Here is a 23,639-nt window from a genome sequence, read left to right on the forward strand (position 1 = left end):
TTTTTTACATGCCCCAGTATAGTGTCACTGTCAGCCAGCAGTCTGAGCACCCCTTACTGGCCCCACTAAAACCACGTCCAGCAGCAAACTTAGCTTTTCCAGGAGGTCTCCCTTTCAGATAGTGGCCAGGCTCACACCTGCTTAGCTTAGTTTGCCAGTTGTGAGTTGCAGGGGTGTTACTATCATCTAGCGTAGTGACATAGACTAGGATTCACAGGCAGCAGTACACAACTAGGGGCCACTAATCAGTTGGACAGGGTCCTCTTGGTACTAAGCAGGGCACGGGGCTGTGCCCACTTCTCCATGCAGTGCTGATGATTGACTTTACTGCCAGGTGCTGCAGAGCTTGCAAATCTATCATCTGACAAAATGATTTGACAGGCACACATGACAGAGGTGTACTGTATGTCTATGTATCTCATTCTCCTGACTACAGAGACAACTTTATCCATCCATCCATTTTCTAACCGCTTCTTCCAATTCAGGGTTACAGGGGGAGCTGGAACCTATCTCAGTAAGCAACGGGCACAAAACGAGGTACAACACAGACAGGATGGCAGCCTAGCGCAGGACACACACACATACAGCTGATTTTTCAAGAAACCAGTTAACCTACCAGTATGTTTTTGAACTGTGGGAGGAAACTTGGACACACAGAAGAAACCCACATGAACATGGGGAGAACATACAAACTCCACACAGACAGCACTCCAGACAGCAAATGTAACCACTGCACCACTGGGCTACCACATCATGTGTTCATTTAAAATTTAAAAACATTTAAACGGCATTAACCTTCCTCCACTTACCCTGTAACTCAAATGAAAATGCATGGCCTAATAGCGTTGTGACAGCAGACATACAGTATGCATTTCTCTTGTCTGTTCATTAGCAGCTCTGAATTAATTTTGAATATGAAGAGTTTTGTTGCATATTTTGTTACATACTGTACGTTATATTATAAATAATATAACCACAGTTTTACTCAAGCAAAAGTAGCAATTACCTGACTGAACTGCTCTCTTGATTGGATTTTGCAAACAATTTTTCGCTCCAGGGGGTTGGTGTCTGTACAAACTCTACTTTGTATTGTAAGAGGCATAGGAAAAGAAGCTGCATGAGCTGCATATCCTGTCTCCACAACGAGAAAGAAATACATACAATACAACTTCCATTTAGAATCTATTCAGGCAGAAAAACATGCATTTTTCCCTAGGTATTTCTGAGATAGAACTTATTGACTTACACATTTATTTACTCGTCTGAATTTTATTTGGGTGAGATAGATCATCACATATTATTACATAATGGGATTTTAAACTGATGCTATTTCTTGAATCAAATGCAATCTGGCCCTTTCCTCTTCATCCATACCTAAGCAAATGCTATACATAGGCAAGAACATTACAGCTAGGTTTTTCATGTTTCATTGATGGCAAGGGCTCCAGGCAGAATGAACATGACATCAAAGTTGTGATAATCAAGGTTTTAAACTGATTTAAACTGACTTAGTTGACTAAGTTGACTTAAACTGAAAACAGCAGTAAATCTGTTTTATTTTCCATCAGTATTCTGAATACCACAGAAAACCACAGTCAATAAACAAGGGCAATGTAATGACTCTGAAACACATGTAATGAAAAAAAGCCTTGCAAGTAATCACAAATGACTAATAAACATTCATGAATATCTGTTAGAAAGGCTTCTTATATTATTTCTCTTAATATACAGTATGTATCAAAGCATAGGAACACATTTCACAGTAGTTTATGTCAAAAGACATCGCATCAGAAATGCACATCAATACATTGAGGTAACAGTTAAAGAGCATAAAGAGAATTTGTTTTCATCAGGTCAACACAAAAAGAGCATAAAGAGAATTTGTTGTCATCAAGTCAACACAAAGTCACACACCAGTAGGCACGCTAAGGTAAAAACATTCTTCTTAGAGACTTTGCCCACATTTTCTGCCTTCCAACTGCCATCTCTTTGACTGACTGAAAATGGATGCAGTTTGTAAACTACACTTTGAAGATGGTAATGACATGAAACAAGTGTTTCACAGCTACCAAGGAAGTATGACAGAAATAAGGGCTGACCATGCGTCCTATCTAAGTCATTCAGTAGTTGGTAGTTAACAGACTGAAGGACTTCATCAAGCCTTTTCTTGAAGAAAGTCAGGGTATCAGTTTCAGGTAACAGCATGACTAAATTGCTTGTTACATACCCCCACAGCCATTTGGTTAAAGAAGTGCCTTCTGTTCTCACTGCAATACTCACTGACTAGCCCACTAAATTAAAAATTTTAATAAATGGCATTTTATGTTATAAAGCGCATTATCATGTAAAACACAATCCTTAAGCACAATGGATAATATCAGAATAGTAACACCATTATTATTTTACCTGTTTAACAGACCTGATGTGAGCCTTAAAATTCAGTAATGACTGTAATTTGCTCTTAATCTTTTGTGTCTTAAGATTTTTACATAAACTACAGTAGGTATTACAATATTTCACCTGTTCAAGTTCACTCAGTCTGTGACTTGGTAAATCAGCACACTTGCGTCACAGATCTCCTTACCAACATGCCTGGCTCACAAGTAGGGCTTTACTGCTGTGGTACTGGCAGTCATCTCAGTCTATCTCTGAGACACCAGACGTTTTTCAGAATCTTAAAATGCTAACTGAAATAAAGGTATGTCAAAGTGAAATGTGTTCATAAGTGCTGGGCAACAATCAGCAAAGTTAACCTTTTGTTAAAAAAGCAAATGCTACATGATAATGAGAACATGAAATGCAGTATATACAGTTGGAAACATATGTAAGGCTAATATTAAAATGACATAAACAGGATGGTTGAATTATTTAATATCTCAAAAAAGCGCCAAATCAAAGCAGACCTACAAAACACATTGAAAATATTTTCATGTAAGTCATTCAACAAACTGATAAACAAAATATTACGTATGCACTTAATATATACCTACAAAATATAATTTCTATTGCACCTACTGTAAAACGTAAACGAAGATCTTCAGATGTTTAAATGTTTTGTATAGGATTTTAACGAGTACTGTATCGTCTAAATATCTACATTTACTTTTAATAATGTTATACCATGTTATTCGTTTAAAACTTGCAGTCTGTTGCAAAAACTGATATTCTGTAACCAGTACATCAGTTTTTGCAAAATACAGTTATCTGCTGTATGTTTTATGCTTTCCGGGTAAAAAATTGAAATTACGGCTTTTCTTTTAGAGCCAAAATGGCCTCCATTTTATAACGCTTAAATCCAAAATGTTTGGGGGAAGTTTAGTCCTTTTAGTTTACCGTAGGCCTTGGTATCAATGGGTGGAGATTTGTGGTCATGTGAATGATTTCTGTCTTGTGAGTGCCTGAGAAGAACAAAAACAAAACAAGGTAGCAAAACACAATTGCGTGGATAGAAACTGGTAGGAGATGTCGAAGTATGTAGTTATTTTGTACGTATTGTTAATTTAAAATGTAATGTGTTTTAATTGGTTGGTACGGTAATAGCAGTTTTAATGATTGTGTAAGTGCTTCCTTTGCAAATGCTCCATAAATACATAAAATGCCAGTATTTATTCCTTAAGCAAATTAACTTTTTAAATTAACAAAATTGTAAGCATAATGTGTAAATGAAACCGTCGGTGTCCTCGTTGTTTATAATTTTACTTTGACTTAAGGAGGTTTCGAAATGACGTGCTGTCAGAAACACATAATAAGGACTTCCGGTGTCTAAGTGTACAGTATGTTGTCAATAAATGAAATTGTCATCTAAAGCCAAAGTATGTCATGTTGTTTAAAGTTTTCTCTTCGGGTACGTTCCGGATAACAGGACTAAGATTGCTTTGTGTATTCCTTGTAGCGAGTACTGTATTGGCTGAATACTGTGCTTCGTTAGTCATAATCCAATAGATGTTTTTATAGATGCATGGGTATTGTACGTTATTAATTTATTATTTGAAACCTGTCTCGATTTAATTTATATTTCTTTGTTTCCTATGACTGTGTAAGCTGTAAATTAATTGCTGCTTACACAGTCAAATTGATTTGAATGATCTACAGTTTAATACGTGTTTTCAAGTATTGTTGTTGATCCATTTGCAGATGCCACAGTTATTCGTGTTTTGTTTTCCAGTAAACTGGGATCGAGTGACCATCTGAAGTATAAGTCCAGACATGTTACACTACTCCTTACAGGGGGGTGTTTCTTCTTCAAGTAAAACGGTTTGAGCAAAATACCAATAAGTAATGGCTGCCGAGAATTCTTCTTGAGCTTGGCCAAACCTAACGCAGTACTGGAAAAGCTTTGCCTCACTGCAGCTCAATCATAGCAAACACTGCACCTTTTCTAACATGTGAGAATGACTGAACACACTGCAGGGTAAGAATGCATGTGTCCAGTGAGACCTGGATGATGAACCAAGATCCCGTCTGTGAAGCTAAGTGAAATCTGAGGAAGCAGATCGACAGCTGTCATGAGCCTACAACTGCAGACATGGCTGAAGCTGTGAGACCAAAGAAATCCAAAGTGAAGCAGGCTGGGAAATCTCAGGTAACAAAGCATTCGAAAGTACCAGCATTGTGCTTTGCATCCTTGTGAAACCCTTTCAATTTGAGGATTTAGATTTTTATTCCAAGAAAAAAAAAGATTTAAAATGATTTTATAATCAAAAACTGCATTTAAAATGGAAGATAAAACTGCTTGACTGCAGAATTTTATCTAAAATTTATTATTAATTTCATAATATGTTGTAGTGCAGAAAAGCATATTAAACATTTCAGAGAAAACAGAAGAGAAGTTGAATGAATAGCAAATATTAGAGGGAGCTGCAGGCTGCTATTAATTGTAACAAGTTGGAGTTGTATATATAGGTGTAATCTCTTCTGTTGATATTCTTTTGATTTTTGTTTTGCCTGCAGTGATACAGGATGTTTACAGTACATATATCCATTCTGTCCTAAGCTTTCTATAAATGTTTTAATTTCATAGCCCACCTTTGCCAGTGCATGTTGATTTGGATGATACAAACCATGTTCATGATGTCATTGATTTTCCAATTGACACACTTGAGCCTTTTGGAATTTCGCATATCTACACTTGGACTTCAATCTGTAATATCTTCATACATTTAGAAGCACGAGCACCAAAAGAACAGATAAAAAAAGTTAACATGTTTTCAGATGAAAAACAATGTTGGTTTACTTTCACCCTCCATTAGCTAATTTTGCAGAATCCTGAAATGAAAGAATGAATGAAAGAGATATGTTACTCTAAATTCATTTCAGTGTCTTTGTATAGATCCAAAAGCCAAACATATACAAGTCAAAACCTTATTAATTCTTCCTGCTTTGATTGTCAGTCTCTGTGTGGCTCTATGATCCAGGCATTGCAGGTTCTTTGACCCCGAGTCATGAGTCATGATGAGAGTTCCCCAAGTGGCAGTGCACAATTGACTGAATACCACCCAGGAGGCAGGTTTAGTTGGCCAAGGGTTTTGCAGCTCTTGGTAAACCAGTGACACTTGTGGCTTCTGTAGGCTTGCAGTGCTGTCGGTAAAGAATAGACCTTTCTTTCTCTTTATGATTCTTTTGGAGGAAAAGCTCTGTAAGTGCAGTCATTTATTATGTCTTAAAAGATGAATAACTTGAAGATGGACAGATTGGAGAAGACTGTCTCTACTTCCTCATTCGCTCTGTGTTGTTCTGGGGCTTGCAGCTGTGAGCCAACACATGAAAAACCAAATTGGGTGGCTGTAAAACAAAATACTATTTGAGCAAGATGCAGTAAAAAAAAAAACCTTATACACAAATACTGGTATGTGTGTTTTCCAGACATGAAATAATTAGCAGTGTTAAGAAAAAACTGATAGGCAAAAATGTCTTCTTGCTGAATTTTATAATCACCTGTGCCTTTTGCGCATCTGTGTCAAAGAAACCTAAATCTTTTCTTAGAATTGTCATTTATTTATTTAATAAAAAATAAAATCTGTTATACCTTTTCTTCATTTCCTAGGAAAAAAAGCAAAAGCCAAGTGAAGTCTTGAAAAATGTGGGAAAAGCTGGCGCCCCGGACAGCCAGGAATCCTTTCCTGTTCCTCTGAACAAAGCTTTGCAGCATAGGAACAAAGATGACCTTCAGCCGACCCATGAGTTCACCGACATCCCTCTGAGCGACGCAGCCGAGGGGCAAGTGAAAGGGGAGGATGGTGTTCCATGCGCAGTGCCGTCGTTGTTGAGCCCAGATACCAGAAAAAAAGAGAATGAGGGAAGGGAGGCAGGGAACAGCTGTGAAGGTGCTGGAAGAGCTGACACCACAGGCCAGGAAAATGCTGATGAGGAAGGACAGGTTGTCCACGATGAGAAGGACCAGAGAGAGGAAGATTTCTGCAATGATGACACTCAAAAGCATCAAGTCCTGAGAACATGGACTAAAGACCGTAATTCCGAACTATTGGACATAGATGCCCAGCCTTGCCAAGCTGGAAGAGGTCAGGAAGCCAGCAGTGCAATGGTTTCCTCCATGTGTCCGGCTTCATTAGAGCCTGAGTTATTGGCCATGGAGGACCAGTGTTCTGGCACCGTGGAGGTTTCACTGATGCAGAGCTCCACAATCACTACATCAGCCGGCAGAACAGAACAGAGAGCTCCAGCTGTGCTTCCTCTGGGAGAGCAGGAATCCCCTCCTAGTCTGATGCCGGTGGATTTGGTAAAGCCCGAGAAGAGCCAGCAGAGGCTATACCCCGAGTTGCCTCAGCTGTGCCCCGCTGTACAGCCCTTCACCAAGGAGCAGTTGAGGCTGTGGGAGCCTGGCTCCTGGCTGGAGAACGTGGAGCTGCACGCAGCCGAGTTTGAGAGCTTGGCTCACCAGGAGGGCCACGAGCTCCATGAGCTGCTGATGCACTACTGGAGGTGTCGCAAGCAACTCACTCAGGCCCAGACAGAGCTGCAGGCTGCTAATTCAGACTACAAGAGCACCCAGAACCGCCTGTGGCAATTCAAGGATGAACAGCTCACACTGCAGGTGAGTACTAGACTGCGGCCTGGCTGTCTGTTACACAGATGGAGTAAGAAAAAATGTTCTGACACACACTGTTTACTGGGGTCCAGTAATGGATTTCAATGTGATGTCCATTTATCATTTTTTGGTTTTAACCATATTTACAGAGATCATTAATAGTACCATATATCATGTAGTAGTGTCGTTTTCTTGCCCTTTGTTTATTTAGGTTTCATATTATAAGAGGTGACTTACTTCAAGAATTCTGACGGAGTTTTCTCTGTAAATGTTTGCATTGCATTATTTTACCAAAATGTGAATGTTTTTTTTTCCATAAGTTTTTACCATTTAGTGCTTAGGTTTATAAGTTGTACATTTGTCAACAGGCAGCACTTGACAGTACTTAATGACTAAAACTAAAATTGTGGTGCAGGAGGTGATAATGAGGTATGCCAACAAAGGTTAAAACTGCATCTTAATTTACAAGAGCCGGAAAATTAACATTCATTTTCAGGGGTGTTATTTGCAGAAGTTTATGGGGACAGCCCTCATCCACTCCTTTTAAATTCAAGAAGTACTACTCTGTGAATTGTGCCGTGCAAATCTTAATGTCAGAAGTCTGTTGCCTGACAAATCGATAGAGCTCTGGAAGATTATAGGCTGCAAGCTATTTCTCTTGGCACTCAGTCTTTCCCAACTCTTTCCACAAAAGGAGAAGTTGTTCTATATGATGGAAGATATCAGTCAACCTTCGGCCTCAAAGATTGTTTTTGTTTACAGAAGGGGAGGGAGCACCAGCAACAATGTCTTTCTGTCTGACAGTAATAAGAACTCATGAACAGTTTATAAATCAGAGGGGGGGCACTTCATCCATCTAGCTCATTTGGCTTTTGATTACCTAACTGATCCAAGGATTAGGCTAGTCGTTTCTTGAAGGAAGCCAGTGTATCCGCTTCAAGGACATGGATGGGCCTTGTTCCATACTCCCACAACCCTTTTTGTACAGACTTGCTTCCTGTCCTTGGTTAGCATTAAGATTACAAAGCCATAACAAAAACCTTAACTTCTTCACGTACATTGAGTGCTTCAGCTGAAATTTAACAGCAGGCTATGCTCGCATGCAAAAATACATTTTTAAGGTGTGAATAATTTCTTTTATCCAAATTAATACCCCTTTATACAGCTGGGCATTTTTACAGAAGGAAACTATCTGAGGAAAGTCCCTTATTCAGTGGTAAAACTGCAAGCAGATTAGAACTGTGAAATTGCTTCATTTAGGTTATTTGTTTGAATGTCATCTAAAGGTGGCCACAAAATGGGTCATCTAGGCAACATAATTGAGGGTCTTGGCTAGAATATACATTTACAAAAATAGAATAAAGTTTTGGGTCTTAAAAGAGCTTAAGTATGTTGTTAACATTACATGCTTATTTGTTGATTATGTCACAACCAGTTAAATTGTCATAACTTTCTTTTGCATGATCTTTAATAATAATATTGACATTTAGATTGAGTCATTCTAACCATTCTTTTTACTAAAGTAACATCTCTAGTAGGGGTTACTCTAACTTTTTTAGACCACATAATGTGAGCATAATTCACAATCACACTGATGTCAAACTTTGGCATGATTCAGTATGCTGCTAAATTTCTAATTGGCTAAAATTCAGTAGCCCTTGAGCCAGATGGTTTTCACTGTGGTGTTTTGCAGCTAAATACTGTATTTACAAAGGCAGAAAAAAAATTGCCAGGTCCAAGGATAAATCAACACTTATTTGCTGATGCATACTTTTGTGATATGTCTTCTCAAAGTTGACAAAAAAAACTTTCTTAGTTGGAAGTTATGTAGAAGTTTTAGCCAAAAGTCTTTCAAAATGATTTGGCATCAACACTGGGTGAGGCTTTGATGAAATGTACCTCATTAAAAAGAGGCCATTTAGGACTAAAATATGCATTGTAACCATTCGTTCTGAAGTCATTTGTGTAAAATTTAATACTAACAATTGGAGGCTGACGATTTTCGGGCTTGATTTTATTGGCAGAAACTTTTGTTGGAGAGTTGCAATCCCTTTCAAGGTGAGACAGGAAGAGTTTCCTCCAATCTTGAAGTATTAGCGACTTTATTATCCCACATTTTCATGCTGTTGTTCTTAAAAACCCATTTCAAGAGAGATCTTTTAAGTGATTAAGTGATTAAAGAGAAATAAGAATTTCTAGCACTTATCCAAAGAAATAAATGAGTATATATTTATGAAAAACTGACTGCTGTGGAATAAAAAGATTAAGGAGTTTCTCATTTAATCATTTAAGAATAATACCATATACATTTTAACAATTGTCAGACATATGCCATATTTCTAGTGATCCTGCAGTTGGTGCATCCTCTCAGTAAAGAGATGCTTAGGATGTAAAACAAAGCCAGCTCTTTATCCCAAGTTGATGTCACTGTTTGAATCCTGACACAAAACATTAACTCTAACATTAACTCTCACTGGCAGGGTTTGTGCGCGGACCAGACCAAGGTGTCCGGATTTCATCGCTTCCAGCAGGTGGTCTTGAATGAGCCAGTCCTGGGGGAGCTGCGCCGGCTGTTTGAGGCCAAGGCTGAGCTCCTCCACCAGACGGTGGCCCTGCACTCCTACACCACTGTGCTGTCACGGCTGCAGGTGGAGTCCTACCTGTATGGCCTGCTGAGCAGCAACCCCAGCACCAGGGCCGTGGCCGTGCAGGAGTGTACTGCAGGTAGGGGGCAAGCTGGATGGTGTGGAATGAGGCAGGATGGGGCAGAAAGAGGCTGGATGGGGCTGAATAGGATTGGATGGGGCAGAATAAAGCAGGATCATGTGGAATCGGGTAGAATGAAGCAGGATGGGGCTGAATAATAATTGCTATAATAATAATTGCTTACACTCATATAACGCTTTTCTGGACACTCTACTCAAAGTGCTTTACAGGTAATGGGGACTCCCCTCCACCACCACCAATGTGCAGCACCCACCTGGATGATGCAATGGCAGCCATAGTGCGCCAGAACGCTCACCACACACCACACATGAATGGGGCAGGATGGGGCAGAATAAAGCAGAATGGTGTAGAACTGGGCAGAAAGAGGCTGGATGGGGCAGAATGAAGTAGGATGGTATAGAATGGAGCGGAATGGGACTTGATGGTGCAGAATGAGGCAAGATGATGCGGAAGGAGGCAGAATGACTGGGTCTGCAGCAGGTAGCCTTTTGATCATGGTCTTATTTCCTTAAAAACCAGAATATAGTTATACATGGTGATGTCTACACTAGAGTCAAAAAGAACAGAATACTTAAGTGAAAACAAAACTGTACCGAGTAACTAGTGGTTATGATTTTTCCAGAATGTACTATTATTTAGAAAACAACAAATCAAATATATTTCCTGCCTGCACTCATCAGTTGTTCTCCTATCTGGGTTTCCCAGTTAAATAGCCCTGAAGCAAAATCATAAAAAATATGTGAATAGGTAATCTGAAAGAAAAATAGAATACCTATGATTGCATAAGTATTCAACCCCTTTGCTTTGAAAATCTAAATTGTTTTAGGTGCACTACATTATCTTACAGAGCAATGCAATTATTTGAGTGGCCTCTGTGTGCAAAAATACTAATTCTCATGATTTCAGAATAAAACCACCTGTCTGTGTGGATTCTTGCTCTAGTTGTGAATTTTGAGCAGGTTCAACCATGAAGATTAAGGGGCTTTCAAAGCAAATGAGGGATGAAGTCCCTGAAAAGCAGAGATTAGGGGTATATTAATAATACTTAATATTCAGATTTGTATTGACAGTTTAAGGTGTGATGCCCAGCTCCAGTTCTCAAGGGCCACTGTCCAGTGGGCATCATAGCTCTCTTTAAATCTTCAGCTTCTTAAGAACAAGGAAAAGCTTCAGTTTGTTAAGCTTTTTAATTGTGCCAATAATGAGTGTATTTAGGTAAGTAAGGGTTCAGGTCAAGGAAAACCAGAATCCTTGTGGCCCTTCAGGACAGGTGCTGTGGTTTAAGTTATAGGTATAGAACTGTGTACATGACTCTTTACCCTCTTGATTGTCTCTGTGTTGTCTGTCCTTGTTAGTTGTTGAAGTTCACTATGTTTTGTAGTCAGCTGGTTTTGTGTAATTTCTATCCTTGTTTCCATCAGATTCCCCTGATCTAGTGGCTCAGCCCTCCTCTTTGCAGCCTCTGAAGGAGAGCATCAGTGTCCTCTTCAGCTTCACTCGCCGGGTCATTGATGATGCTCAGTTTCAAGGAGACATCCACCTCTGGCTGCAGAAACTGGTAGAACACAGCTTTTACCTTTGCTAGAATCCCACATGTGATTCATCCCACAGGATTCTCTGCTCGTACATCAGAACCATAAATTTCATAAATACATAACCCGAAATGAAAACCTAAGCCTGAATCTAAAATTTATTATGATCTCACACCTATTCCAAATGGAAACTCTAGGCAGACTGGGACAAACCCAGCCCTTAACTGTGGCAGTCCTCCTGTGCACATAACTCCATAACGACTCCAGGTACGTGCAGAAGGCCTTATTCCAAGCTTTTTGTAAGGCAACAAGGCAATGTTCAAAAACCCCAGCCTCCACTAGCACCATGAGATAATCTCTCCTAGGTTTAAACCTGTTTATTTAGATTTAAATCTCACCCCGTGTACTTCCCTGAGTAGGAAGGCAAGCATGGCTGGGGTTCATTAGATTGGGGCAGTAGTGGCAGTGATGCCCAGATTCTTCAAAGCTGCCGCACCTATGTACAGTAGGTCCCTTCTGGGATATTTCAGCCAGTGGCCAGTGGGGTTACTGTATCATTCACACACAAGTGTCTGGGGTTGACATCAGGTCAGTGTGGGGAAGCACAGACAGTCCCTCCTGATATATTGCTCGTCAGATTGGGTCATCACTCTTACCCAGGGTGGTCCCAAAGATTTGAGTACACAAAAAAACTTCACAGTCACATCAAAGTAGTAGGTATGGGAGGCTTTATTCCAGGAATTTTTCAAGATTTACAATAGAAATGTTAAAAAAGCCACTAGAACCATTTGCAACCTTTATACATCAAATTAACCCAGTAATTACACCCGTGTGAGAATACGCATTTATACAGCCAACACCAGTAATCTAACAGTTGACCCCAAGAGTGGTTATTTACAACAGATAGATCCCCTTTAGCAGCCTCTAGTGGCAGATGGACTGCTAAACAGGCCGAGCCCTGTTTGCCATGCACTGTCTTAATCTAAACACCATCTCAGACACATCAAATGAAGCCTTTATCACAAACTTTTCTCCAATCCTTAATTATTTTAACCTTTATTTTAAATTTAGCACTGTCCCACAGTTCTATCCTGAGCCCAGACATCAAATCTAAAACTAATATGATGGCACCCCAAAGACTACCTTATCCTAACTCTAAACCCAGATTACATTTAATGTAAGCCTATTCATCTACCTGACTCATATCCAAAGTATTGCCATACAAAAAGTAACCCATAGCACTGTCAATAGTAATGTTAATTTATCCCAATATCTGTCCAAAGCCTTAAACCTAACCATAACCCTTGTCCAAAGTAACCATATACTTAACCCAAGACCGCTCATCTAGTTCTACCAATTACTTTCTTCCTAAAAATTACATTCTTAACTTATCCTTAACACAGTGTAACCTTACAATCTTTAAACTAGGACTTATAAGTGCCACCGCTAATGTTAAGATCAGTAGCCTAAAACCTAACCATCACCCCTATCTCTAATCAAGATGTCTAAGTTTAAACAAAACTGTATTTCATACTGTATGTGGGTAGAGGCTTTTTTAAAATCTGTTACTTCCCAGAACTAAGGGAGTTTTTTTGTGATTCAGGTGGCTGTCCTGCACAAGGTGGGCTCTGCTGGTGACCACCTGTACCTGCTCTGCCACCTCCTGAGCTGCCCCGCTGGGGTGGGCAAGTGGGCAGTACCTTTTCTGCAGGTAAGGGCCTCCCTTCTGATCGGGCTCAGCTCAGATCTGCAGCATGTTTTCTCTCCATTTTATATTGCCAAGCAATATTAATCTACTGGTCTTGATAGATGCAAAGTAAGATACTGTATAAAGGCAAAAAATATTATTAAAATAAAGGATGAATTGGCTCATAAATAGTGAATTTAAGATGTTAACCTGTGATCAGATTTATACACATCAGAAGGATGGAAAAACCCAACAGTATAATTATTGCTTATTTTTTTAAATAAAAAAAACAGTCAGGAGATCTGGGTTTCTTAGTGTTATTTACAGGTTTAATTCTGTGAGAAGGATGAACCATTAGTGATAAAATCTTAATTTCCAAAACACCACATATAGATTTTCTGTAGTTTAATTCTTTCCATTCTACTGCCTATGATACCACAACTGTGATCATTTAGTCATTAGCCAAATACAGTCTGTACGTGGTTATTTTTCTTTATTCTTATTTCAATCAGAAAGTATTTTAAAGACATCACTAAGTGTGTCTTGTATGTAGAAAGATTTAGTTTTCATTTTGTCACATTGGTTTATTATTCAATTCAGTTCAATTCAACTTTATTGTCATTAAACTTACACAGGTGCATAGTATAATGAAAAGTGTTTCTCATTAGTCACTCAGGTGCAGTATATAAATAGGACAGAAGATAAGACAATAGACAGTTACACAATAGCAATAACAGTAACATGTAATAACATAACATAAATAACATGTAATCAAGTAATCGCGTGACAAAAAACGTAAGAATAACGAACAAAAAGCACCATTGTTTGAGAGCTAATGAAGCCGCTGCGTCCATGCGCGCCGCCATCTTGTACATGTACCTGCTCTGCCACCTCCTGAGCTGCCCTGCTGGGGTGGGCAAGTGGTTGCTCACAATTATGTGCATTAATATATTTGTTTTCAATTAAATTTGGCAAGTACACCTTACATTGACTCATTTTTCAAATTGATTTCTTATGCATTTTCTGTTTTTCCAGATACGAGTGCTGGATAACCCCTCAGGAGTTTACCATTTCATGCAGGCTTTGGCTGTCTTGATGACCCCAGTAAGGTGAGTGTAGTCTGCAGTCCTAGAGGGGACCAGGTGCATCATGATCTTTAGACCAGAGGGAACTGGACTCTAAACTATAAGGAGTATACATATCACGAGAGGCAATGAAAATGCAGTGACCTCCTCTTAAGGGAAGACTTTCAGGTATGGAAAATAACATTGTTTCTCGGTGACAGCTGATGAATACGACAGGGCATGAATTTTGCTGAATGTCATTTGGGAATGGCGATGGCCCAAAGCCCATTCATTGCTCACATACCTGCCCTTTAAAAACATGATGTCAAAGAGTCATACCAATCATCTGTTCCTCTGCAGCATGAACCTGGCTGATAAATTTTGGGGTTAGGAAACATGCCATGGGACGTTAAGTGCTAGAATGTCACTGTGGTGGGACAAAGCTGCAGCAAATGCGGTCATTGGCCAATAAATGGGGCGATGCTGTGGCTCTATGACTAAGGATCTGCACCTGTGGCTGGAAGGTTGCCAGTTGGTATCCTGTGGCCGGCAGAGGAATCCTACTCCGTTGGGCCCCTGAACAAGGCCCTTAACCCCAGCTGCTCCAGGGGCGCTGTATAAATGGCTGACTCTGTGCTCTGAAACCAAGCTTCCCTCCCTGGCTGTGTGTCTCATGGAGAGCAAGTTGGGGTATGCGAAAAGACAAATTCCTAATACAAGAAATTGTATATGGCCAATAAAGTGATCTTAAACGACAGAACAGTCAGAAGTGACTAAATCCTTGCCAACATTTATTAACTTATTAATGTTGGTCAACAAGTGGATGAAAGATGTAATTTTCTATGATAAATCAAAACTTAACATACTCCATGTGAATGCCAGGGAGAATGATTTGCACAGAACTCTAGTACTGAGCAAGAGTTTTGGTGGAGAGTGTGCAGCATTTGCAAGGTTGTTGTAGGTCTTTCATTATTGGACATCTCTCCCACTGGTGCTTACCAGACATCTACTGTATATCAGTTAGTGCCTTGGGAGGTTCATGCATGAATCAGGGCACAGGGTGGGCAATCCTGCTACTAGCCATGGGTGAATGTTATTATGGCATATGTCATGCCAAGGATACTGCATAAATAAGCAAAGCTTAATTACCTCCTCTCAGTTGTAAACTGTCTAGCCTTTTCAGTAGTTTGTTGTTAATTGAACCAAGGATCTTGTCCAGCCATTTCTTGAAAGTAGACAGGGTATCAGTTTCAACAGCAATGTCTGTGTAGTTCATTCCATACTTTCACAAGATGTGCCTATTATTCTCTGAAATGCACTTACCAGTGTGGACTGACTCCTTCTTCTTTCTGCATTGGTAAACTAAACCAAGCCGTGAGTTTTAGTCAATAGAATGGCCACTTGATGGCACTGCAGTTTTTTTATATTTCCTCTGAAGGAAACTTAGAGGCCATCTCTATCTCTGGTTCTCCAGCAGAATACTGTGCAATTGATTGCTTATATTACTTCCATTTGTTATTAAAAATAATAAGTATGCTAATATTAAGTTAATTAAACTAGCGCTAAAATAATATAATTTTCAATCTTTCACAGCAAATCTGGAACATAGGATTATTATAAATTAGATAGAAATACTCTGATTATATAGAAATACTCTGACATGCATATAAAACATACTGTATGCCTGCCCCTTTCCTTATCAGTGTTGTAGAGCTGCCAGCTTGCCATTCACAAGACATTATAACACAAGACACAGTTTTGAGAAATTAGACATGGGAAGCTTCTGCTAGGCTGCGGGTTACCCCCTGGCTGTAGAACAAGGATGTTAGCACCCGCATTCAGAGTGAGGCAGTGCCCGAGACGTAGCTGCAGAGGTGGCACTGGGGTGAGGAGGGATGCAGAAAGATAAAGGAAGAGAGAGGCTTGCTGTGGTATTAACTTTTCAGGAAGTGATATCAAAGAGAATTATGAGTTAGAGTAGCAGAGATGATGAAGAAATGTATTTATTTTATCATCTGTTATCTTTTCAGAATTTCCATTAAAAGCTCTTATTTTGCTGACAGTGTCCTTTGTAACCAGTTTAGCTTGATTTCTCGTGTTTTATGCATGCCTTTTTGTAAATGCAACTTTTAAAACAACAGAACTGTTGCTACTGACCTTGTCATTCTGTCTTAGAGCTAACTTCAGATAAAGTTGACATAAGCACTAATAACATATCATTGCAAAATTTGTAGCACTCCAATTTAACCTTGTTTTGAAACTTGTATGTCAAAGACAGCATATTCAAGCAATATGTATCATCAGAGTTACATATTGAACTATGTATACAATAAATGATCTTACCTTAGACCTGAAGTGTTTCAGGTGTATTAAACAGATAAAAAGCATTTGAAGTTAAAGAATATAGAAACTCGAATACAGGAACCTAACCCAGCAGAGATCAAATCCACTGGCCTTCAGACTACTGCAGTGTATGAGCTCCAGGGTGTTATCTGTTCTCTGCAGAAATCGCGAGGACTTCCTTTGCCACATGAAGCCCTGTGAGAGGGCGGCCAACTCCAGCTGCAAGTCAGGAAAGGAGTCTGGGAACTGGACATTGGTGGACGAGGGAGGAGAGGAGGTGATGAGCTGGCTCTGTGTTTGATCCCCACCACAGAGGGAAACTGTGATTTTATAGATCCCTAATGATTGTAAAAATATTTTTAATAGAATGAGATCAAGTTTTAAAAATATATGCTACAGAAATTACAAAAAAGTCATTATTCATCCAAAGCAAGTGTAAATTGCATGTCTACTGGGTAAACCAAACACAATTACTACTTCTGCCATCCTTTTTGTAAAGCCAATTTTTAATTCATTTTCATTTTTTCCTAATCCCATCAAGAAATCAGCCCTGCCCACATTATTGGTACCACAACCCTCATGGCTTTCTACCAGAGGACCCCTATAGACAACTCACCCACAAACATGAGCCTCAGAGAGCTCCATATAAATGATATCAAGATCCAGTGGAGCAAAGGGACAGAATATGGAACCTCACCTTGTGTTTAGCTGCAGTCAGACTGCTGCTTTGAGAGATCAAAATTGAGGTTATCATATACTAAGAGTACTACAGTATGTGCATTTTAAGGAATCTGTAAATAAGGAATATCTTTGTTCAGAATAGTGAACAGAGAAACTCTATTTCCTAACGTTAGCCATCTTTGGATACTCTCACATGTGTTGAAAGGTACAGTATACATTGTGCCTCTGGACAGAGCATAAAAAATGTCCTAGGGGCAGGTTTTATGCAGTGGTCAAGTACACTCTGAAGAAAATGTAAATCATTCAATGGTTAGGACTTTGACTTTATTGGTAGTATTTCTGCCTTCTGCTGAATTTCACCTTAGTGGAGCTAGAAAGTTTTTTGACAGACATTTCTCCTCCCCAGGATGAAGATCCTGAAACAAGCTGGCTACTTCTTGCTGAGGATGATCTAATTGCTCTGTTCTCTCAGTTTCCGTTTGATGAGCTTTTCAAGCATTTGTTAGGAATGACCTCAAAAGGTATACAGTCGAGTGCTCTATTTGATATATTTTTTCTTGTGTTTAGTGCTAAATGTATACATAGTATGGTACTTTGAGTTTTTTTGCTGAAAATGCCAATCTCATGTAAATTAATAATAATAATAATAATAATAATAATAATAATTGCTTACACTTATATAGCGCTTTTCTGGACACTCCACTCAAAGCGCTTTACAGGTAATGGGGACTCCCCTCCATGAGCAAATTGTTGCTCATGTTGCTCTTTCATATAAAAGCAGTACAATTACAATTTGTTTTACATATCACTAAATGTAGAAAAATATTATTAATATCATTCTTAATCACAGTTTTATTAACTAGATTCTGTAATCCACTTTTTCTTTGTTATTCCAAGAATCATCAGCCTTACAGTGGGTTGCTATAGGGTTAGAGAAAAACTCACAGTAGAAAGCCTTGACAAGGAATAATAATGAGGGAACATTGAACAACAGCTGCACAGTCTGTAATCTAGAAACAATGCATTGAGGGCATTTTGGCAGCTTGAAAGATCATCAGAATAGTCTGATAATTACAATCCACATGCTCCTCTGCCCTAACTTGGCTCTTCCTCCTGTTATTGCTGTCTAGATAATTATCAGCCTCAGGCAACAACCAGCCAGAAGATGATGAAAATTTTTGCTTTTGCTTCTTCATTGGTGGAACTGTTGGCTTTTGGTCTGGAAACGTACAACAGAGCTCGTTATAGACAGTTTGTAAAGCGCATTGGATACATGATCAGGTAGGTAGATTACAGGTTCCTTAAATGTAACTTGCAGAGATTAAACTAAACAAAAGGCTCTCCAAAGTTCATCATGATTTCTATTGTATCTTAGCACAGTTGTTAGCTTTAGCCAGAAGAGCCACTGTCCTTCATAACATTATGTTCTTGCAGTTGTGGAAGGCTGTAAGCAGTTTTATGTTTCTGAACTTGCCTAGATATTTTATTGATTGTTATCCTTCAAATAGTCAATCCCCCATATAACCATCTTCTTTTCGTCATACATTGTTTTTCATCTTCTCATTCTGTTAAATTTTGTTTGTATCACCTTGTTTTTTTAAATGCTTAATTGCCAGTGCGCTCATCATTCTGCTGCAGACCTTGGACATAGAGAGAGATGAAGACAACATGTACTCTTCCTCCATAATGTCTACTGGCAAAACCATTAGATTCCCTTTATAGTGTCAGTGCTCACCCACAGCAGATGTTAGGCATCAGATGGAGGACTAGTGCAGATTTCACAGGTTTACAAGCCCCTGATTGGCCACAAGAGTTACTGTTGCATGATAAATGAATTCCTCTATTGTTAAAGCCAAATGTTTTTCCTTGTATCAGTAGGTACATTTGCACTTGCATTCTAGAATTGTACCTCTAGGATTCCGATATGATCTGTTCCAGAACTGAATGTGTAAATATGAAACGGCTTTCTCTATCTCTTCCGGAGGAGGCTTGTGTTCCCTTTTTATCTGAAGATGTGCTTATGTTATACTAAAAACATTCATGCCATGAAGTATGACAGCACCATCAAGAGATCACAGAAGACTTATTTTGGTGTAAAATTAAGTTAAGCTTATTTTGATGATATATATATATATTCATATGAGCTTAACATGCAGAAGTTACATAGTTATATTGTCACAGTCAGGTGCCTCAGCCAGTCGTGGCTGGCATCATCCAAATCGATAAAGTTGCCGGGGCATCTGAAGCGAGGGCAGGAGTATAGGATGTGGTCGGCCGTCCGCTCCTTGCCGTCTCCGCATTCGCAGATTGGGTCATCAGTGAGACCCCACTTGTGTAGGGTGGCCTGGAAATGGCCATGTCCGGTTCTTAGTCGGTTCAGCTTGACCCAGGCTTGTCTGGGTAGGTCATTTCCAGCGGGTTTGTTGGATACTTTGTCAATAAATTGTTTCAGTCTGTGGTTGTTATTATTCCACGCGTCTTGCCACTTTTTGTCAGCCCAATTAGTGCCATTGTCGTTGTTTGCTTCTTTCATAAGGCACCTCGCTGTGTTAGAAGGTGAGTGACGGTTTTCTAATCGGAGGATTGTGGTGTTCTGGTTGCAGATGGCATCATGCAGCAGGTGGTTGGAGTCATCCGAGGCTTTCAGTGCAAGGTTGATGCAACTTGCTTCTCTGCGAAGGTTAGGTGGAGAGATGCCGCTGAGAATCGGTAGCAATTCAGTGGGCGTAGATCTAATGCACCCGGTTATAATGTGCATGCTGTTGTTCAGGGCTGTGTCTACCTTCTTCGTGTGGCTGCTGTTGTGCCAGGCAGGAGAGCAGTACTCAGCTACCGAGAAGGCCAGAGAAAGCACAGAGGTGCGTAAGACGGTGAAATTTGCACCCCAGCTAGTGCCAGCTAGTCTTCGCAGGAGGTTGTTCCTTGCTTGGATTTTTGCTGCTGTTTGTTCGAGATGTTGTTTGAAGGTCAGTGAGCGGTCAAGGACAACTCCTAGATATTTCGGGCTTTTCTCAAATGGAATAGTTTTGTCTTCACACTTGACGTTGATTGTTATGTTAGCAAGGCGATTGGCGAGGTGGAAAATGCTGCTCACTGTCTTGGTGATGCTAAGTTTTAACCTCCAGTCTTTGAAGTAGCAGTTCAGCTTGTTCAGGACATTCGATAGTGTAGTTTCTATTTCTTTGATGTCTGTGGAGCAATGTATAATAGCAATGTCGTCTGCGTATATGTACTTTTTGGCAGTTGTACATGGCAGGTCAGCTGTGTAGATGTTAAACAGCATTGGCGCCAGCACCGAGCCTTTCGGGACGCCATTCTTAAGGTAAAATTTCCTGGAGGTGTTGTTGCCCAGTGTTAAGGTAAATGATCTGTTAGAGATTAGTTCTTGGATAAAGAGGACCATTTTCTTGTTTGGGATGGTACGAAGCAGTTTGAGTATGAGTCCTTTATGCCAGACTGTGTCATAAGCTGCTGTTAAGTCCACAAGAACAGCACCCGCTTTCTTTTTTTCTTGGAAGCATCGTTCGATATCATCAACAATACAGCAGACCTGGTCGGTTGTTGATCTATTTGTCCTGAAACCTGCTTGTTCATTTGGGAGCTGTGGGTCTACGATAGAGCCTATTCTGTTGTATATTAGCCTTTCCATAAGCTTGAAGGTGATGCAGAGGAGCTTGGAAGACTGGAGAACTGGGTGCTAGGTGGTTTGTAGATGTTGACAATAGTAAAGTCTTCTATTTCAATAGTAATCCACTGTGTAGTATCTTCGTCCAGTGATTGGGCTACATGCTTTGCATTTTTGTCAAGTTTTACTAGGGTAGCCACTCCATGGTGTGCATGATGGATGGCACCTATGAGGTGGTAGCCATATATCTTGATATTGCTGTCTTCTTTGGTGTGAGTCTCTTGAAGAAGGATCACTTGAGCGTTATGCTCTTGAGCCAGGTGGTTGATGACCACGCATTTGGCTCTAGTTAGGCCTTCCACATTGATTTGCAGGATACATGGACCTGTAGGTTCTTGAAAAACCCTTAGGTTATTTTCTTCTTGCGGAGTACAATTCATTACTGGTAAGCATTGCATGGTATGTTCGATTTAAAGAGCTTTTTGCCGTCAAAGACGTTGCCCGGAGGTCACTACGAGGAAGTAGCTCTTCTTGACCCCCATTTTGATGATAATACTTCATGTTGAAACTATTTTCTATTTTTGCTTTAATTCTTCCATTTCAAGAGCCAGAAGCAATAATAGGGCGATATGAATGTGCAAATGTTTGTTGGCAGTCTGTGCTTTCCGCTGGAATTTTTTTTTCAGAATCTTCAAGAATGTCTTTTTAGCAGGTTTAAACTAGCAGATTTCCATCCGTACTAGAATGCAACTTTTTAAAGCAGAAGAGGATGCGTTCTGCAATATGTTTGGAAAATGTACATTTGCCTTGTGATCATTCATAATCCTTGTTGATAGCTGTACATGAAAAATTGTCTGGGCCGATTTAAATTATAAAGATCCTGATATAAATTGATTGACCCCTCTTTCCGACAGGATGACGCTGTCCTATGTGAGTGACCACTGGGCTCAGTATGTCAGTGTGAGTGGGGTTGGCAGGACCACAATGCAGGAACAGTCTTTTTCCATGGAAAAACTGCAGGTGGAGTTTGACGAGCTCTTCCTGAGAGCTATGCTGCATGTGCTCAAGGCTAAAAGGTGGGTAGGGAATCAAGGGCTGACTCAGTATTGTTCCTTTTAATCTGTCTGTGTCAGGTCTGTCTCCAAACAGGTGCTGAATACATGGAAATATATTATTATTGTAAACATTATTTCAATGTAGTATCTCAAAGCGCTTTACAGTAGGTTTACAAAACAAAACTAAGGATAGCCAGTTACAAAGTAAGTATATATGAGAAACAGTTAAAAGTGCAGTAGAAGTTAGGAAATGGAGCAGACACAGTCACTAATTCACAAAGGACAGCAAACCATTGTGAAACAGAGACTTTATTAAGCCAAATGTCATGTTCATCACTAAGACAGACTTGCCTATATATACCCTTTATATACCAAACTAACCTAAATTAAGCCCATGTGAAGATGCAGTTCTCAGCCCTTCATTAAGTAAATAATCAGTGGACAACATGTGAACCTGTGTATGGCCAATAATGACGTCTAGTAGCAGGTCAGCTAAAACTGTCCTTTCTATTCCGGGCTTGTCACAATGGTATACAGCAGGAAAGACTTCATAAATATAAATAATAGGAAATGCCATGGAGTCATATGTTGCCTTTGTATGCTACTTCACAAGACACACTTTTCCAACAAACCCACCTTAAAGGCATCCTAGAGAAATGTTTTTTCCTAAACTCCTAAAACACTTTTTTATTTTAAGATCCACAAAAAAATCTTAGTCTTAAAAACAAACATTCCATGATCTCAATGACTGTTCATCTTTATACTGTTTTAAATGACACACTGTGAAGCTTAACAACATGAAGGAAATATACTGTGTTGCTGTATTTGTCTTCTTTTTTTCTATGCACTTGTAAGCTGTTGCCAGTTTGCTGTCTTTTCCACTTTGTATTTCTTGAGAACTTGAAAAGTTTCCTGCACATATAAAATAGCAATCAGTCACAATTTTCTGGTTGATATAAATGTCTCCTCTTAGTCATTCTTGAAAATGAGGGAAAGGCACATCTGGTTCATGGTTTAGAGTTAATTCTCTAACTCTTTTGTGACAGGCTGGGGATATGGCTGTTCATGTCAGAGATGCCCTATGGAACGCTTTCAAATACCATGCTCTGGAAAATCTTCTACATCATGCAGTGTACAGAAACAGAAGGCACAGACTGGCGAAGTTCCAGTCTTAGTGTCGAAGCCTGTATTCAGAGACTGAAAGGTGAATATTTTATTGTTTTGTTTTGTTTTTTTAAGTTCACTCTCAGGGTGTTGAGGCTGTACTGGTGTGTCGCACTTGACTCTGATTGCCTTTTAGATCATTTGGAAAATAATTGGTATGCAAATAATGCTTAAAAGTGACTTCTCTTTATTGGTAATGGTCATGACATTAAGGAGTAGGTGGTGAGTAAATTACAACTGAAATTACTTCTGGAATTACCAATGTTTGGGCTATTCATTGTGGCATCATTGATCCAGTGAGTGCCTGTTTTATTTTCAAAATTGAAGCAAAAAGTGACTTTGAATATAAATAGGATTCGTTCTCTGTTTCTTATTTTCCTACTTTCATATTGCCTGCTAACAACCTATAGACCGAATGACGTAAGACATTACACAGAAAAATTTAGCTAATAAGCAACTGCATGTTAATGTGTGGGACAAAGTGCAAAAATAGGTTAGTTTTTTAATACAAAGGTATTGTATTTCAATACCAATTCTAAACCTATATATAGGGAAAAGTCTGCAAACCAGGTATTTGCTGTATAGTAGAAACTAAATAACAGCATTCTGATCAATTCCGTATTAAGTCCCTGTGGTTTCTATTGTTCTCTGTGCTCTGCCTCTTCTTTGAAAAGTCTGTGTTTTTGCAGTAGTTTGATCGGCAGTGAAGAAAGTAT

The 23,639-nt window shown here is 39.5% G+C and overlaps 1 protein-coding gene across 3 annotated transcripts in view; it reads left to right on the forward strand.

The window, feature by feature from the left end:
• Nucleotides 1-3,397: 3,397 nt before the first annotated feature.
• Nucleotides 3,398-23,639, forward strand: part of epg5 (ectopic P-granules autophagy protein 5 homolog (C. elegans)) — a 46,177-nt gene continuing 25,935 nt past the window's right edge. For 2 of the 3 annotated variants that reach the window (XM_088912158.1, XM_088912160.1), the window contains exons 1-12: nt 3,398-3,470; nt 4,166-4,582; nt 6,044-7,051; nt 9,526-9,769; nt 11,194-11,330; nt 12,908-13,015; nt 14,027-14,100; nt 16,561-16,675; nt 17,486-17,600; nt 18,210-18,360; nt 21,619-21,780; nt 22,806-22,963. In XM_088912158.1, the coding sequence (XP_088768284.1) occupies nt 4,526-4,582; nt 6,044-7,051; nt 9,526-9,769; nt 11,194-11,330; nt 12,908-13,015; nt 14,027-14,100; nt 16,561-16,675; nt 17,486-17,600; nt 18,210-18,360; nt 21,619-21,780; nt 22,806-22,963 (2,329 nt within the window). In that variant the 5' untranslated portion in view covers nt 3,398-3,470; nt 4,166-4,525. Of the gene's footprint in view, nt 3,471-3,782; nt 3,845-4,165; nt 4,583-6,043; nt 7,052-9,525; nt 9,770-11,193; nt 11,331-12,907; nt 13,016-14,026; nt 14,101-16,560; nt 16,676-17,485; nt 17,601-18,209; nt 18,361-21,618; nt 21,781-22,805; nt 22,964-23,639 lie in introns of those variants that run through there. The other variant, XM_088912159.1, reaches the window with a different exon arrangement.

This window comes from Atractosteus spatula, chromosome 3 (assembly GCF_055471065.1).
Source record: "Atractosteus spatula isolate fAtrSpa1 chromosome 3, fAtrSpa1.hap1, whole genome shotgun sequence".
Lineage (NCBI taxonomy): Eukaryota > Metazoa > Chordata > Actinopteri > Semionotiformes > Lepisosteidae > Atractosteus > Atractosteus spatula.